Raw genomic sequence first — 15,000 nt, forward strand, 5'->3', positions numbered from 1 at the left:
GTGCATCCGAGGAAGCATTCTACGAAAACAACGGGACCTGAATTCATAACAGAGAACAATGGTCACAAGCTATATATATTTTTCTATATGGATTTTTCAGCAATTTTCTTCTGAATTAGGCCAATATTTTAGTATTAATGACAAAATAGCAAAGCTGATTAGGCATGATCGTGATTAAGACCATAAAATACATACGCATACCCAAGAAAAACAAAAAAAACAACGTCACTCAAGCTCTTAAAAGACGAAAATGGCCACCCTTTCTCTGCCATGTCTCCCCCCACCCCCAGGTCATGGCTACTGCTCCTGCGGCCGCTGCATCTGCGAGGAGGGCTGGTTCGGCAAGATATGTCAGTTCCCCCGGAAGTGTGAGATGACCGACGTACAGAGCAAGGAGCAGTGTGAGACAGGCGACGGAGTGCTGTGTAGCGGGAAAGGTGAACAGCGTTATAACATAGGCAACCCCTTACCCACACCCACAACTCTCCATTTCATTGAACTTTTAATGGAGTTATTGTGCTCAACAACATACATAGAATAAAAGCATGTATTGTGAAATGGGCTTTGCCTAATGAGTAAGACGAAGGATGGATGTTGCATGATCATCTTGGGACGGTGTTAGAGTCCAACCCTAGAGATCCATTCTGTACTTTTGACTCATATGTTAGTTTGGCTTTGTGTGTATTTTTCTAAGCCAATTATCAAAATCAATCAATATTGATTTGTGTCTGCAAAGAGGGAAATGCAGTTGAAGAGGGAAATGGGACTTATATTTAATAGAAGAATTGTTCAACAGCAGAGCGTATTTCCATATTATAATGTTATTGAGTTCTGACCATTGAGCAGAATGTCAGTAGATGTTTTAATTTGTGTTTCGAAGAGAGGAAACTGACTAGAGACACAAAACTACATATAATTTATTAGTACGCAGGAATAAGTTTCAATAAATTGCAACCTATACCGCAAATCACTGGCGATGCCTATAAAACATTTCTAGAAAGACAGGAGCTAGAGCCTTTGGATACATGTCGGAGCTCTGAAATAAGTTAAGCTGGAGGCTAGGATTGTGAAATAAATCCTAGCCACCTGATTAGAAACTGGAATAAGGGTATACAGAGAAAGAAAGAAAGAAAGGAAGAAGAAAGGAGAAAGATGGACGGGATACCCCTACCTCGTGGTCCTAATCAGAGGACCGCTGCCCGGGGTAAGTGCAGGGTCTGACCTGTGTGGGGGAATTAATTTGGAGGAGAGTCATGTAAGTGTTTCTGTGTGTGTGTGTGTGTGTGTGTGTGTGTGTGTGTGTGTGTGTGTGTGTGTGTGTGTGTGTGTGTGTGTGTGTGTATGTGTGTGTGTGTGTGTGTGTGTGTGTGCGCGCGCGCGTGCGTGCGTGCGTGCGTGCGTGCGTGCGTGCGCGTGTGTGTGTGTGTGTGTGTGTGTGTGTGTGTGTGTTCTGCCAGGTTCTTGCCACTGCGGCCAGTGCATCTGCTCTCCTAAAGACTGGTGGGTCTCTGGGGAGTTCTGTGAGTGCGATGACCGTGAGTGTGACAAGCATGATGGGCTCGTCTGCACAGGTAATGTTGGACTTTCTCTCTCTCTCACACACACACACACACACACAAACACACACACACACACACACACACACACACACACACACACACACACACACACACACACACACACACACACACACACACAAAGGATCCTAATTAGCGTTTCAATAATTGGTGCATATGGGACAAATACCATCCATGCTATGATTCTAACATATTATTCATATAGTATATATATGTATTTATTTATTTATTTATGTATAATGCAACATTCAGTCAACAGCCAAGGATGCAATGAAGCACTTAGTCTTTTAAAATGTCAACATATACAACATTTCTACGCCAAACTTGACAATGATACTATAATAGCATTCAGACATTTCAGGGATTCTTCGCAACTGCAGTAACTCATTGCAAGTAAAGTTTGGTGAGGTTTGGGGAGAATGCAATGTATTAGGAAGCCCGGATGATTACATTTGTGCAACAAGGAGCATCATTTTCATCATCCCCCATTATTTTCTGAAACAAAGGAGTGTCAATAAGAGCCAACCGCCGATAGCACTGATCCATATCATTATCACGGCCAGACCCATCATACGTAAACCTGCATCTTCTGTTTCCCCTTTAAATACATGGGGGTTAAAGAGTGGTGGCAACTCCACTGGCCTCCGCTGCCCTCATTTGTTTCCCCCCAGAAATCCTATTCTATAGAGATTGGACCAGGGTCAGGGTGTGGTTTCAGGGTAAAACAAACCCAGGGGGGACCTTGGATGGGGAATGGTCCCAGTACGGGGCTCCCAGTTACAGGAAAGGGTCCCAGTCCCAGTCTGGGCTCCTTCCCCCAGGACAGGTCTCCCGTTCCCAGGACAGGGCTTATAGTCCCAGGACAGGGTTTATAGTCCCAGGACAGGGCTTATAGTCCCAGGACAGGGTTTATAGTCCCAGGACAGGGCTTATAGTCCCAGGACAGGGCTTACAGTCCTAGGGCAATGCTCCCAGTCCCAGTACAGAGTGCCAGTACATGGTCCCAGGATAGGGCTACCAGTACAAGGACAGGGCTCCCAGTCCCAAGACAGGGTTAATATTCCCAGGACAGGGCTCAAGGTCCCAAGACAGGGTTAATATTCCCAGGACAGGGCTCAAGGTCCCAAGACAGGGTTAATATTCCCAGGACAGGGCTCCTAGTCCCAGGACAGGGTTAGTATTCCCAGGGCAGGGTTAATAATCCCAGGACAGGGCTCAAGGTCCCAGGACAGAACACTAAACATATAGATGCTTAAATTGAAGCTGCAGACATTTTTCAGTGTACCTACAACTTAAGATGCCAAGTGTAGCCTAATTATAAATTGAGTGCACTTACAGTTTTATGTAATGCTATTACTTAATTTAATTTAATTGATTTAAATGTTGTCATGATTCAAGTTAGTGTAAAGCCCCTGTGAATAAACATGCAGTGGTGACACCATGACAGGCTGAGATGGCTAATAGGCATAATACGCTTTGGCCTGGGTTCAAGTCTCACAGTGGTCGGTGTTGGTAGTGCAATTGTCTACGAAACTAAATAAATATATTTCTGAATGTACCGGTCCTTCACATTATTATAAGTATGAATTAAGAGATGCATGGGGAACGTCTATTGATCAGTGAAGTGGCTGGGTAGTTGGACTCCCCGCAGAAAGGTACTCATTAGGATTCCCAATGTGTTCTCATAAATCTGTTATTATTATCCTATAACTAATACATTTTAAGCAGCTTAAATTTGAGCTGTTTACATGTAAGCTGCTTACATTTGAAGCTGCTTTAACTTTAAGGTACCGGGTATATTTTTAGTAATAGCGTTAGTGTTACTAGGGTTAGTAATAGGGTTATTATTGGTAATAGGTTTAGGGTTAGTAATATTGTTAATGTTAATGAACGATATAGACTCAATGTTTGTATCATTGTCTGGTGGTACTGATAGGGAGTTGTCTATTGTATTGTAGTAATTTTTTATAATTCTGTGTCCTTGACTTCATTTAACAAACTCTCATGCATTTACAATCAAGCAGATGTGGCACCCTAAAATAACAGCTGGTCCATTGCTGGCCACCCCATCAAAAAGTGCCTGGAAAGCGAAATAGTCAGGGAAGCTTTTAGATTCATATTTTTGTCCTTCCACCATCTCGTCATTTATGTTTACACCGGGTCAGTGACCTATCCAAAGCAGATGCCTCTCAGACGTGTGACCGCACGGAAGAAGAAGTCATTCACTGCAGGAAGTAATATGATTAGGGAAAGGAGTGCAGACTTGGGTAGCAAGTCTACCAATAACAGTCGAGATATATCAGTGCACTAATACTGTGGGATGGCGTCATTGAAGAAAAATAAGCTCAAACCCATCAAATAATAAAACAAATGGGATTTTGCTCTGCCGGTTGGATAATACATGCCATCTACAAAGTCAAATAATTCCAGGAAGAATTTACATTCTCTTGAGCTACTGATGTAAATCTATCCTATTCAGTCGAGATAATAGACCACACCTACATGAAGTACCATTCGACCTCGTTCACGGCGCTCACATTTATTCAGAAGCGCAGGCACGATTCACATCTTACACAAAGGCCAGGGAGAGGGGGGAGGTGCTGTGGGTCCGACCCCACCCCTCTTCTATCTTTAGTTTCACTTGACTGGAAAGCTATTCTCCAGTCCTGCTCGCCCCTCTCTCTCTCTCTCTCTCTCTCTCTCTCTCTCTCTCTCTCTCTCTCTCTCTCGCCCGGGGAGACGGCGGGAGTGTGAAAAGAGGAACCTTGTTAAAGGTCAGGCAAGATGAAACCGCTCCCTGAGCTCAATTCACAGCTTCCTCTCTCACCTCCTTCTCGCAGGGAACGGGGTGTGCAATTGCGGCGTCTGCGACTGCTGGGACGGCTGGACAGGCAACGCGTGTGAGATCTGGCTCGGGCTTGAGTACTGAAGAGAAGGAGGACCCTGAGGCGGGGCCCGAGGCAGACCCCGCCCCTTCCCCCAGAATGGAGGCCAGGGACGAGGGGAGGATGAGGAGGGAGAGGAGGGAGAGGAGGAAGAGGAGGGACAACGGAACCGGGAGCTAAATGGAAACACGCCACTGTGTTGTGCTTCATCCTCATCACACCGACACCTTCTGCCCACCGCTTGCGTTGTGGGCGCGTGTGTGTGAGTCTGTCCGTGTGTGTGTGTCCGTGTGTGTCACAGTAATAATTCATTCGATGTACTGGTTACAAATTGTCTTTATTAAAACTGTGTTTTGTATGCAAGAAAGAAACAACCATGGAAGCAAGAAAAGCATTTGTTGTTGTTTTTTTTTCATGATCCGAACACAACACAATGTAACCCCTTTTTATATGTTTCCAATACAACTATATGTATGAAACTTGTATATATAGGAATGCTTACATATACCAGAGAGCGACATATAATAGGATGCAGGTACATTAACATAAATCAGACATAGAAAAAACAAAATGTTTTAAATTGAATTTGTGTTTTCGGTTTGAATCTGTGGGATTTTGAGGGCATAATCTGTTATCCCGGCAATCAGTTTATTGTTTCACTTTTTGACAAATTGGACACATAGTTGACCCTGCAATAAAGTCAGAGGCATCATTTGAGGTTTTATTTTATTATTTTTTAATAATAAAACATTAAATGTGCCGCATGACACACACATTTCTCGTGGAAAACAACGCAAAGACCTTAATCATACAACGGTTATAAATCTGTTTTAGCATGGCATAACTTCAATGGGCATACTTGCAATGGTATATTTATATTTGAAAATAAATCTTTATATAGTGCCTATTCCTTTCCATCTTAACAAAATAAATAAATGACTCTACCATGACATTCCACCGAGTTTTACCCTGCTGTCGCCGTAGATAGACAAGGAGTGATCCAACTGTGCTCCCACTGGTGACGAATGCTAACTTGTATGTGGCAGAAATAAACAGAAGGACACACGTAGTTCAGCTGTGGCATGCTGGTTGTCCGTATCGCTATCAAAATGTTGTACCAGGGGGACGAGAGCCGCGTTGACACAAGCTCAATCACGGCTTGAAAAGAGTGCCGGTGAGAAGTCACAAAGAAAGTTTCATGTTCAATTCTATTTTGGCCTTTTTTTCATGCTTATTTTAGTACTAGCCAAACCCTTTCCGTTTTTAATGTGTGGCTTCAAAATGACAGGTGCAATAATATACTGCACACTATATTGCATTAAGTATGTTACTGACATTACAGTACACCTTTATATAAATATTTTATTCATTATGTTGTATATGTGTATACAACAAACACAAACTGTACAGTGCAGACAAACTCATTGCATATATGTATGTAAAATTAGCAGTACATACCAACATTGCCTACTACATGCAGTTCATCATTTCCGTCCTCTCCCCATGCAACAAATGGGACAACAGACAAAATAAAAGCGCCGGAAACAGAAGCACAGGTTATTAAACCAAAGAAAAAAATAAATAAACGAAGATAAACTCCCCGAAGATTTCCATGTTACAAATCTGAAGAGAAGTAGACAGTAAATCGATATTGGACAACTGTCCTTGTCAAAAGACGACATCACCCTTAAACCTGTATACGAGAGGAAATGAGACGGGGAACCGAAACCAACAAAGAAAACAAAATGGTGGCTACAGAGGTCGAATGGGGATGTACATCTGCACACCAGCCATACACAAAAAGAAGTCAGCCTCAGAAGTGCCAGTCAGCTGGACCGTAGGGCCGAAGAAGCCAGCCCAGCATGTAGAGTTCATCAGGGGAGCAGGGGAGGTTATAAATAGGACATGGGTCAGACAAGGGCCCCGGAAATCAACTAAAGTGGTATGCAGCGCTGTATAGCATCGTAACCATAGCAATAGCAACCCTACACAGACAAACACTCAAGTCAAACTAATGTGCTGTGCTTCATCGTATTTGTAATAGGAAATGGTCACCTGTCAACCCCAATCAACTCAAGAAAACCCTGTCCACCAAATCAAATTGTCGCCATACCCTTTTTTTTTAGCAGCATACAGTAGCATAACCCTACGTTACAATTGAAACCGTGACCGACACCCAAACGTTCAGGGACATGAGTAAACGCGAGACGAGCAGAACGTGACCGATGGGAGAGAGTTGGGTGATCACATCACTAACAGTCGGGGTGGAAATGGTGCACCAGAAGGTTTCTGATGGGCTACAAAGCGAACCAATGTCATACAACATGCCCGTACATCTCCTGGACCGAAGCACGGTAATAATCGCTAACATCGCTCCGTGTGGTACTTCTCCCAGGACCTTACCTCCTTGTAGAAACACATGCATGTGAATAATCTCCAAAGTATATATATAGCCTCTCCAGAATGACAGCACAGTCGGGGAGAAAGGCTTACGTTTTTAAGAGTTGATCCGTTTTGGAGTGTGCAACTACTATCACAGTGAAAGCGTTGATGTATAGAGTCACACAAAAGGAAAGAAAAAATATTCATACATATGTTTATGAACTCTTAATATATTTTCGAGGGATTCTGTTCTTTTTCAGCTCTGATTTGAAACGAAAGACTTTGGTCGTTGGGTTGTGGGTGAGTGTGGAGGAGTGGGAGTGAGGGAGTGACCTGTGGTTTGGTGACTTGGTGGATGATGCTACTGTGTGGTCCTTTATCGGATGTACTGGGTGAGGGTTGGTGGGGGGGGGGCACCTTGGGGGACCCTGTAGAGAATAGGAACCTGCTATTGCATGCCAGGAGTGGTGGGTGGGCCTGTGGGAGAGGAGGCGGAGGGGAGGGTGGGAAGGAGAGAGAGAGAGAGGGAGAGAGGAGGTTGTGGGGTCGAGATCCAATCGGCCACACGATAGGCCGAGATAGGATCGGTACTGGACTCTTCATGCTGAGCTAGGAGACATTCCTCTCCCCATATATCCCGTCAATTGATCCGAACGAAAACCAAAAAAATTGTCTTTATGCTTGTTTGTTTGGTTTTGTCGTCATTTCTAGTTTTTTAGAATGGGTTTTTATTTATTTTTTGTGGTTTTTTGTTTTCTTTTCTTTTTGCAGTAAAATGAGTTTACAATATAAGCCATCCCTTGTAGTTACTGCTGCAGAGGAAGAGAGAACACAATACTAACCTGGACCATGCTTTTACTTCACTGAACTAAAGTGGGTGGACGTCGTCCATCCCGGGCTACCAGTGAGCCGCGCGTACCCCAGCCCACCCCCCACCCCACCCCGCCCGGCCCTGCCCCCCTCCCTCTGTGTCTGGACGTAGACGCAGCCGGGGAGCCGGCTGTCTGTCAGTGCTGCGGTTTACATAGACCATCTGAGTCAAAGCCCCATACCCCCTGCCCTCGCCTGGTGTAGCTAAGGGGTCGAGGGGGCGAGGGGGGGGGGGGGGGGGTGGGGGCGACAGAAGACCTATAAGGCCTAGAGGATATTCCTGGAACCCGGAGCGCTCCGAAATAGGATTAAAGAAAAATAGATTTCAGGCTCACTTTTTTTTTTTTTTTTTTTTTTACGTTTTCGTTCTATTGACCGGAGGAGGTAAACGGAACCCGTTGGTGGGATTGAGTTTGTGATATGTATACATACCGTCCTCATACAGCGCTCTCCCACGCACATGCACAGCTGTAAAGGAGTGTTTGGGCTGTGTGTGTGCGTGCGTGTGCGTGTGTGTGTGTGTGTGTGTGTGTGCGTGTGTGTGTGTGTGTGTGTGTGTGTGTGGGTGTGTTTGGAAAAGGGAGGGGGAGGTCCTGCAGGGCGATTGCATTGTGGGTAATTAGCACTTCATCCGTTTTGATTGGGTGCGTCATCTGCCGGCCTGTCTGTTTCGATTGAGGTGTGAAAAAACCCATACACTCTATTTTTAACGAGTGAGTGTGTGTGTGTGTGTGTGTGTGTGTGTGTGTGTGTGTGTGTGTGTGTGTGTGTGTGTGTGTGTGTGTGTGTGTGTGTGTGTGTGTGTGTGTGTGTGTGTGTGAGTGTGTGCATGCACATGATTGCAGGTATGCAGGTGCTGTACTGACAATAAGAATAATGGCATTCTCTACACCTTTTGTGTCTTGTCTTTTACATTGTTGTGATTTGTGACAAACTTATCCACACACACACACACACACACACACACACACACACACACACACACACACACACACACAACACACACACACACACACACACACAGACAAACGCACACACACACACACACACACACACACACACACACACACAGACAAACACACACACACACACACACACACACACACACACACACACACACACACACACACACACACACACATACACACACAAACACAGTCTGCTGCCCTTCCAACAGTATATTTTTGTTGTTTCTAAATTACAAAGAGACGGAAAGAAAAGTGTGAGACGAGAGATATAAAGAGAGGGCGGGGGGGCAACAAAGTTGTAAAAAATAGTCGATGAGCAATCCAAAGTGTTTTCGTTTGACTCTATTTGTTCAGTCGCCATCCCACACCAGAGCTGGTGCACTGCTGTATAGAAAATAGATCTAAAAGGACACAAGCCTCTGCCCTGACAGGCTGTCATGTGGGACCGGTGGGGTTGGGTGGAGGGGGTGGGGGGGGGGGGGGCTGGGTGTGGTGGGTGGGGTGGCTGTGGTGGCGGGTGGGGTGGGGTGGGCTCGGTGGCGGCTGATCTCAGACGAACCTTAGGCAAGCAAGTTAGCGCTCGCGTGGCCGTCTGGACGCGCGTCGTTCTCACGGGGTTCCCATGGTTACAGAGAGGATTCTAAAGGCATTCCGTGTGCGGCCAGGCACTCCGAGATCAGAGTTCCCTTTTTTCATCCGTGTTTCCCGTCCAGCGCAACGGGGAGCGTCAGCTCCGCGACCACCCCTTCCCCCGTCCGAGTGAAATTCATCCGAACCAATCACGAAGGGCCGTGGGCCAGAGGGAGGAAGAGGAGGGGGACAAAGAAGAAGATGAGGAAGAAGGTAGGAGGTGTCTTGCCTGGTGATCTGCATCATCCACCACAGAGGAAGAGTCCCGCTCAGAGTCTAATGGTAGGGCAAGCCCCTCGTCCCTCCTCGACGCCCATACCCCACCCCAAGCCCACCCTTACCACCCCCCCCCCAACCTCCCCCTCCTCTCTCCTCCCACCACTGCAAGCGCCCCTCTCTCTCTCTCGCTCTCGCTCTTTGTCACACACACACAAACACACAGAGGTGTACACGCACGCGTATACACAACCACACACACACACACACACACCCTGCGCTGGTCAGGTGTGGCTATGTGGCAGGCTTGTCGGGCTTGCTGACCGGTTTCCCCCCGTTCATCATCGCCGGCTCACTTGTGCTTTTACTGGTGGCGGCCACGGCCCCGGCCGCCGCCGCGGCCGCCGCTGCTGCCGCCGCCGCCGCCGCCGCCGCCTTGGGCACTGTCTCTCCGACGTCGTGCAGCGAGGGTTCTCTGTACATGGCGACTGGGGGAGGAGGGGGAGAACACAGGTATGTTGGGTGGAACCGGAGGCAGAACCTCCGCTAGAACGTTCAGGTCGGGTCGATTTAGTCGACGCTTGCGTCCAAAGTAATGTAAACAGTTGGGATTCGCTAGGAAAAAGTGCAGCATCGAGTTTAGACGGCTTTTAGGTAACGGATAATGTAAGGCGAGCTGGTCTTTATTGCATATAAAACCAAGCTTGTTACATGCCAATTGCCTTAAGAAATTAATCGTTTCAGAGTTTGATATCTTACAATTGGATGACCAAAATGAGGATTTTATAGATTTGAAAATGTTCGATGCCTTGGTTGTATATAGCATCCATAGCAAACGGTCTGTTATTCAGAGCAGCGGTCAATTATTCAGGAATAACAGGCCGTAGCCATTTAATAGCAAGTTGTATTATAAAATAATTAGTGCATTATAGTGACAGCCAAAGTTAGATCCCGAGATAATTCATCTAAAAAAAAAGTAGGTCCACAATTGAATATAATAATCACAAAGAAATAGTACTTTGTTCAACTGAGACATGACTCATGTGAAATATTTATATTTCTTAATAAGATCATTTCCACAAAAAATGGCTCAAACATAAAATACAAACAACTTCATATTTTATGTTTTTCATTGTTACGAAACAAAAAGATTCTCATTATCGCCTCAACGGCACAACTCCAAAAGATAAATATAGAACGAAAGAGACACAAGTGGCCATAAATCTGGCTTATGGGTGTGTGGGCCTGATGGCCGCATCATGTGTGCCACCATAAAACATCCACATGGACGGGCGACGCAGACTTCCATTGAAATTCAGCCAGCGGATACAATTTACAACATGGACAGAATGGCTTTATGGTGCACCACGCTGCTGGCCTGTTAGTAAGCACAGGGGGGATAATGACTAGACGAGATGCTTTGCTGTTGTTGTTTCCTTTCCAAGGTTTGATCCAAACAAGGTCTTTAGGAAATCCCCCCCCTCCACCCCGATGGCTTTATAGAAGTAATAACTTCTATAGAGTCTCAGTCTCCGAGTGATTCCGTTCCTTTGTCAGACCTCTGGAGATTAAATCCCCGGAGAATGAATCCCTGGAGAATAAACCCCTGCAGAATAAACCCTGGCTTACCTTCTAATGGCTTGGGCAGGAAGTGAGCGGCTGGTTTGGTCTTCTTTACTCGGTTCCCCTTCATGGCTTGGCCATCTTTGTTCAGGCCCAGGAACCACGCTCGCCCCGACTCTTGTTGTCGATACAACATGGACGAGTAGATGACATAATAGTTTTCAAATACAGACTCCTTGAATTTGCATTCCGCCGTAAAGAGTTCCTGAGGGAAAAAGAAGAAAGGAGTTGTCAGACCTTTGGGCCTCTCTGGCCATGACTAGGAGAAAGCCTTTAAAGTCTCGAGCGGGGAACCCCTACAGGTGGAGTCATGTAGAATCCTGCAAGTCTCACATTCACATTATGATGAATTATTCACTAGACCACGTGTTTCTGCTGTATATGGCGGCCCGAGGACATCCTTGTCTAATGCTGTAGCTGCAACAGAAACTTCCTAGACTTTCACCTGCTGTACTTAAAGGACATCTGGTGTACTGGAAAGGACACCTGCAGTACTGAAAGGGACATGCATCTGTGCTATATATATATATGATGTATGACAGAGCGCCGTACCAGGTCTAATCTGGTTTGATTCATGCACCGTTGCGATAATCTGCTCTGATGAAGCGCATCAGCCAGCATCTCCAGCGCCCTTCACCTTGACACTGGATGTCCAGGCACTGAATCAGCCAATTAGCACGTGTTCTCAACAGAGGTTATAAATTGTTAGTCTGTGACCCCCCCAGCCACTCCCCGGGCAAAAGAACATCTCCAGACACAAAGAGAGAGCATATCTATGAGGTTTGTGGAGTCCATACAACACTATAGTACCAGGACATACTCAGCAGCAGCACACCTAACAAGACATGTCTGAACCACAGATTCTTCCCACCATTTTCTACACCCCCGATTCATCAATGACAATTGTACAGCGAAAGCACCATCTCTCTCACTCTCTTTTGTTCTCTCTCTCTTGTTCTATCTTCCTCTCTCTCTCTCTCTCTCTCTCTCTCTCTCTCTCTCTCTCTCTCTCTCTCTCTCTCTCTCTTCTCTCTCTCCTCTTCTCTCTCTCTCTCTCTCTCTCTCTCTCTCTCTCTCTCTCTCTCTCTCTCTCTCTCTCTGTCTCTCTCTCTCTCTGTCTCCACCATTTCCCATCCATCTCCGACCAGAAGGGTCATAAAAAGCACTTCCGCATTGTCCGCCCTGCCTCGCTAAAAATAAAGTCTTTCATAGGGAGGCGGGGGTGTATTAATCAGAGCGGGTCGTTACCCGCTCCACGAAGCTCTGCACATCTGTTGGGACGCCTCCACACAAATAAATACATTCATGGACTTCACTGGTGTTATTATATTGTTTAGAGCAGCACCTTCAACGTTCTGATGAAGACAAAGGAATCCGTTCACAGACGTTGCTATGGCGAAGTAGCTTTCGTTCTTTTTTTATTGCAACACACTTTTTTGATAAGACTTGCCCCCACTGTCTGGTAAAGGGTCACGGTGATCCCCCTCTGGGGGCAGAGCGACATTTGGGTGTGTTTACCTGCATCAAGCTTGGTTCACCCGGGCCGTGACACACGATGCACAACGTAATAGCGGTTGTCAGCCCTCCGCTAATTGTCTCCTGTCAGCGCCGGACCGTCTGGAAGTACTCCAGTGAAGGCAGCACTTTGCGTCAGAAGGACAGCAGATACACTTAAGGAAGCCGTAACGACTAATAACAGAGGCACGCGGCTGTATTTAGGAACCCCCTGCGGCGTGAGGGTTCTTCGCCCGTCAAACCACAGGGCGCCGCCGCCGCCGCAACACGAGCATGCGAGGGTAGCAAGTGTCGTTCACCATGATGACATGGGCGGGTTGTAAACATGTTGTCGACGCAGCCACTGATAAGGATCGTCCCCGGATGCGTGTCATTGACATGTTATTAACATCCTGCCGACGGACAGGGTGTCTGGCCAGTGGTAACGTCACACGACCGCCTTAACTCAGAATCTATACGAAGGGCGAGGGATGACAGCTAATCCGATGGCTGACGTTGATCCGAGTCAATTCGCAGCCATCTTCAGCTCACGTCAAAACAAAACCCAAAACGAACTGCAGCTGAACAATGCATTGATTGACAGCCATGTCTGATTAAACCTTTCTAAAGGGCGCCTCCCCCCCCCCCCCCCCCCCAATCTCAACCGCCACATAAATAAACATCCAGCTCCCGGACAACGCTAGATCCATCTTCATTATTATTCATTTTGGGGATTTATGTTGTGTCAGCATCTGGCTGCAGTTCACCAAAAGGCAGCTTATCATGGTGGGGTTGTCAGAGAGAGAGACAGCGCTCTGGCAGCCAGAGACAGCAAAGGGCCCCGGGGTTAAAAAGACCATTGCATGCGGTAGCACACACACAAAACAAGCTACACATTAGCAGAATTATTGTCGAGAGGAAACCCTGGCGTGGAGCAGGACGCTGGAGACCTCTGGCTAAATGAACCGGGACGAGACTACAGAATGCCCATTCAATTCAAGTACGGAGTGGCGTCGAGGGTCCCAGAGTTGCGGTTGCGGAGTTATGATTATGAAAACACATAGGCCTTTCTCCTCACAATTGATCGTCTAGCAGCATCAAAGACTGGCGCTTCGGGAGTGGCCCGAATCAAAGGAAAAACCCGCATTTGCGTCATGCTTCCCTGCTTCACTTCAACCCGTGCATTAGTTCCACTTCTCCCTCACCAGGCTAATTGGGTTGTAGCTTGACTGCAGCTGTAATTTGCCATGTTATGCGTGTGCCGGAGCAGGCTTCAGCCTATCCTTGATTACCTACAGACAGCTTCCGGTGTCTGTGCCTGAGCAATCAGAAAGCAGCAACCTGAATGCGGAGCCATAATTGTGGCTAATCACAGGACTTTATTATGTTTACACTCAAGAATGTAAATCTGTGTTTTGATGTGCAGGCGAAGCGGGGGCGGTTTGTCCTTGCTCTATTTGTTTCTTTCTATATTTATTCGTTTTTACCAAAGTTTGATGTCTAACAAAGATTTAGAGCTGCCAGTCATCAATAATCGCTTTGAAAAAATACAAGCTTTGTTCAGATTAAATTGTTTGCTGATTATAAGTCTGGTAAGTACACTGTGGTGTTATTTTAAAGAAAGAAAATGTCACGGAGAAAGGATTGAATGACGTGTTTGTTCTTTCTTTTTGTTCCTTTAACGATTCCAAATATCCACACTATAATCCCGATATCCTCTGTGTTTTTGACAGCAGCGTCATATTTACTATTTTACAATTCACTTTTCCCACTTTCATCCAACAACTTTAATCCCACAAGTCTTCAGTTAATTCCACCCTGACAAAATGACTATTTGCCGTTTAGCAGACACATTTATCAAAAGGGCATAACAGTGTGGTTTGGTTCAGTACGAACAGGTAGGGGATGTGTATCACGCTCAGGGATGCCTACAGGTAGACCCACGTAGGCACAACGGAGTTCAATCACAGACCATCCTCGACTGAACGCTAATATAATATTAAAGGAGCAAGGAATTCGTTCTTTTGTTCTCGTTTTGATCTACAGTGTTCGGCACTGCGGTACAGAACCAAATCAGGCCGAATCGAGTCGGCGATACAGGTAGGACCTGCAGAGCATGCGTGCCGGCAGCCCTCTTTGCTTTTGATCTGCTGCCTGCAAACTTTATTAAGGTGAACCAACTGACAGCCACAAGAGCTTTTTCCTGTCAAGCCTCTTTTCATTTCTCTGCCTCACCCTCCCCTCCCCTACAACCCCCCTCTCCCCCCTCCCCCCCGCTCTCCCCATTTTCCCCGTGCCCAGAACATGACACATACCTTTGGTCTTGGTTTCCATGGTAACAGAGAGGGGCTACGA

At 46.3% G+C, this 15,000-nt stretch overlaps 2 protein-coding genes across 3 annotated transcripts in view; one reads left to right on the plus strand and one right to left on the minus strand.

Annotated features, from left to right (window-relative positions):
- itgbl1 (integrin, beta-like 1) overlaps nucleotides 1-5,530 on the plus strand; it is a 37,588-nt gene extending 32,058 nt beyond the window's left edge. Inside the window, exons 9-11 of the mRNA XM_056580233.1 lie at nucleotides 291-437; nucleotides 1,458-1,571; nucleotides 4,418-5,530. Of these exons, the coding sequence (XP_056436208.1) occupies nucleotides 291-437; nucleotides 1,458-1,571; nucleotides 4,418-4,506 (350 nt within the window). The 3' untranslated portion in view covers nucleotides 4,507-5,530. The remainder of the gene's footprint in view (nucleotides 1-290; nucleotides 438-1,457; nucleotides 1,572-4,417) is intronic.
- Nucleotides 5,531-9,685: 4,155 nt separating this feature from the next.
- Nucleotides 9,686-15,000, minus strand: part of fgf14 (fibroblast growth factor 14) — a 68,674-nt gene continuing 63,359 nt past the window's right edge. For both annotated transcript variants that reach the window (XM_056580105.1, XM_056580106.1), the window contains exons 4-5: nucleotides 11,158-11,356; nucleotides 9,686-10,016 (exon numbers count right to left, since the gene is read on the minus strand). In XM_056580105.1, the coding sequence (XP_056436080.1) occupies nucleotides 9,823-10,016; nucleotides 11,158-11,356 (393 nt within the window). In that variant the 3' untranslated portion in view covers nucleotides 9,686-9,822. The remainder of the gene's footprint in view (nucleotides 10,017-11,157; nucleotides 11,357-15,000) is intronic.

The sequence above is a fragment of the Gadus chalcogrammus genome, chromosome 20 (assembly GCF_026213295.1).
Source record: "Gadus chalcogrammus isolate NIFS_2021 chromosome 20, NIFS_Gcha_1.0, whole genome shotgun sequence".
In the NCBI taxonomy this organism is placed as follows: Eukaryota; Metazoa; Chordata; class Actinopteri; order Gadiformes; family Gadidae; genus Gadus; species Gadus chalcogrammus.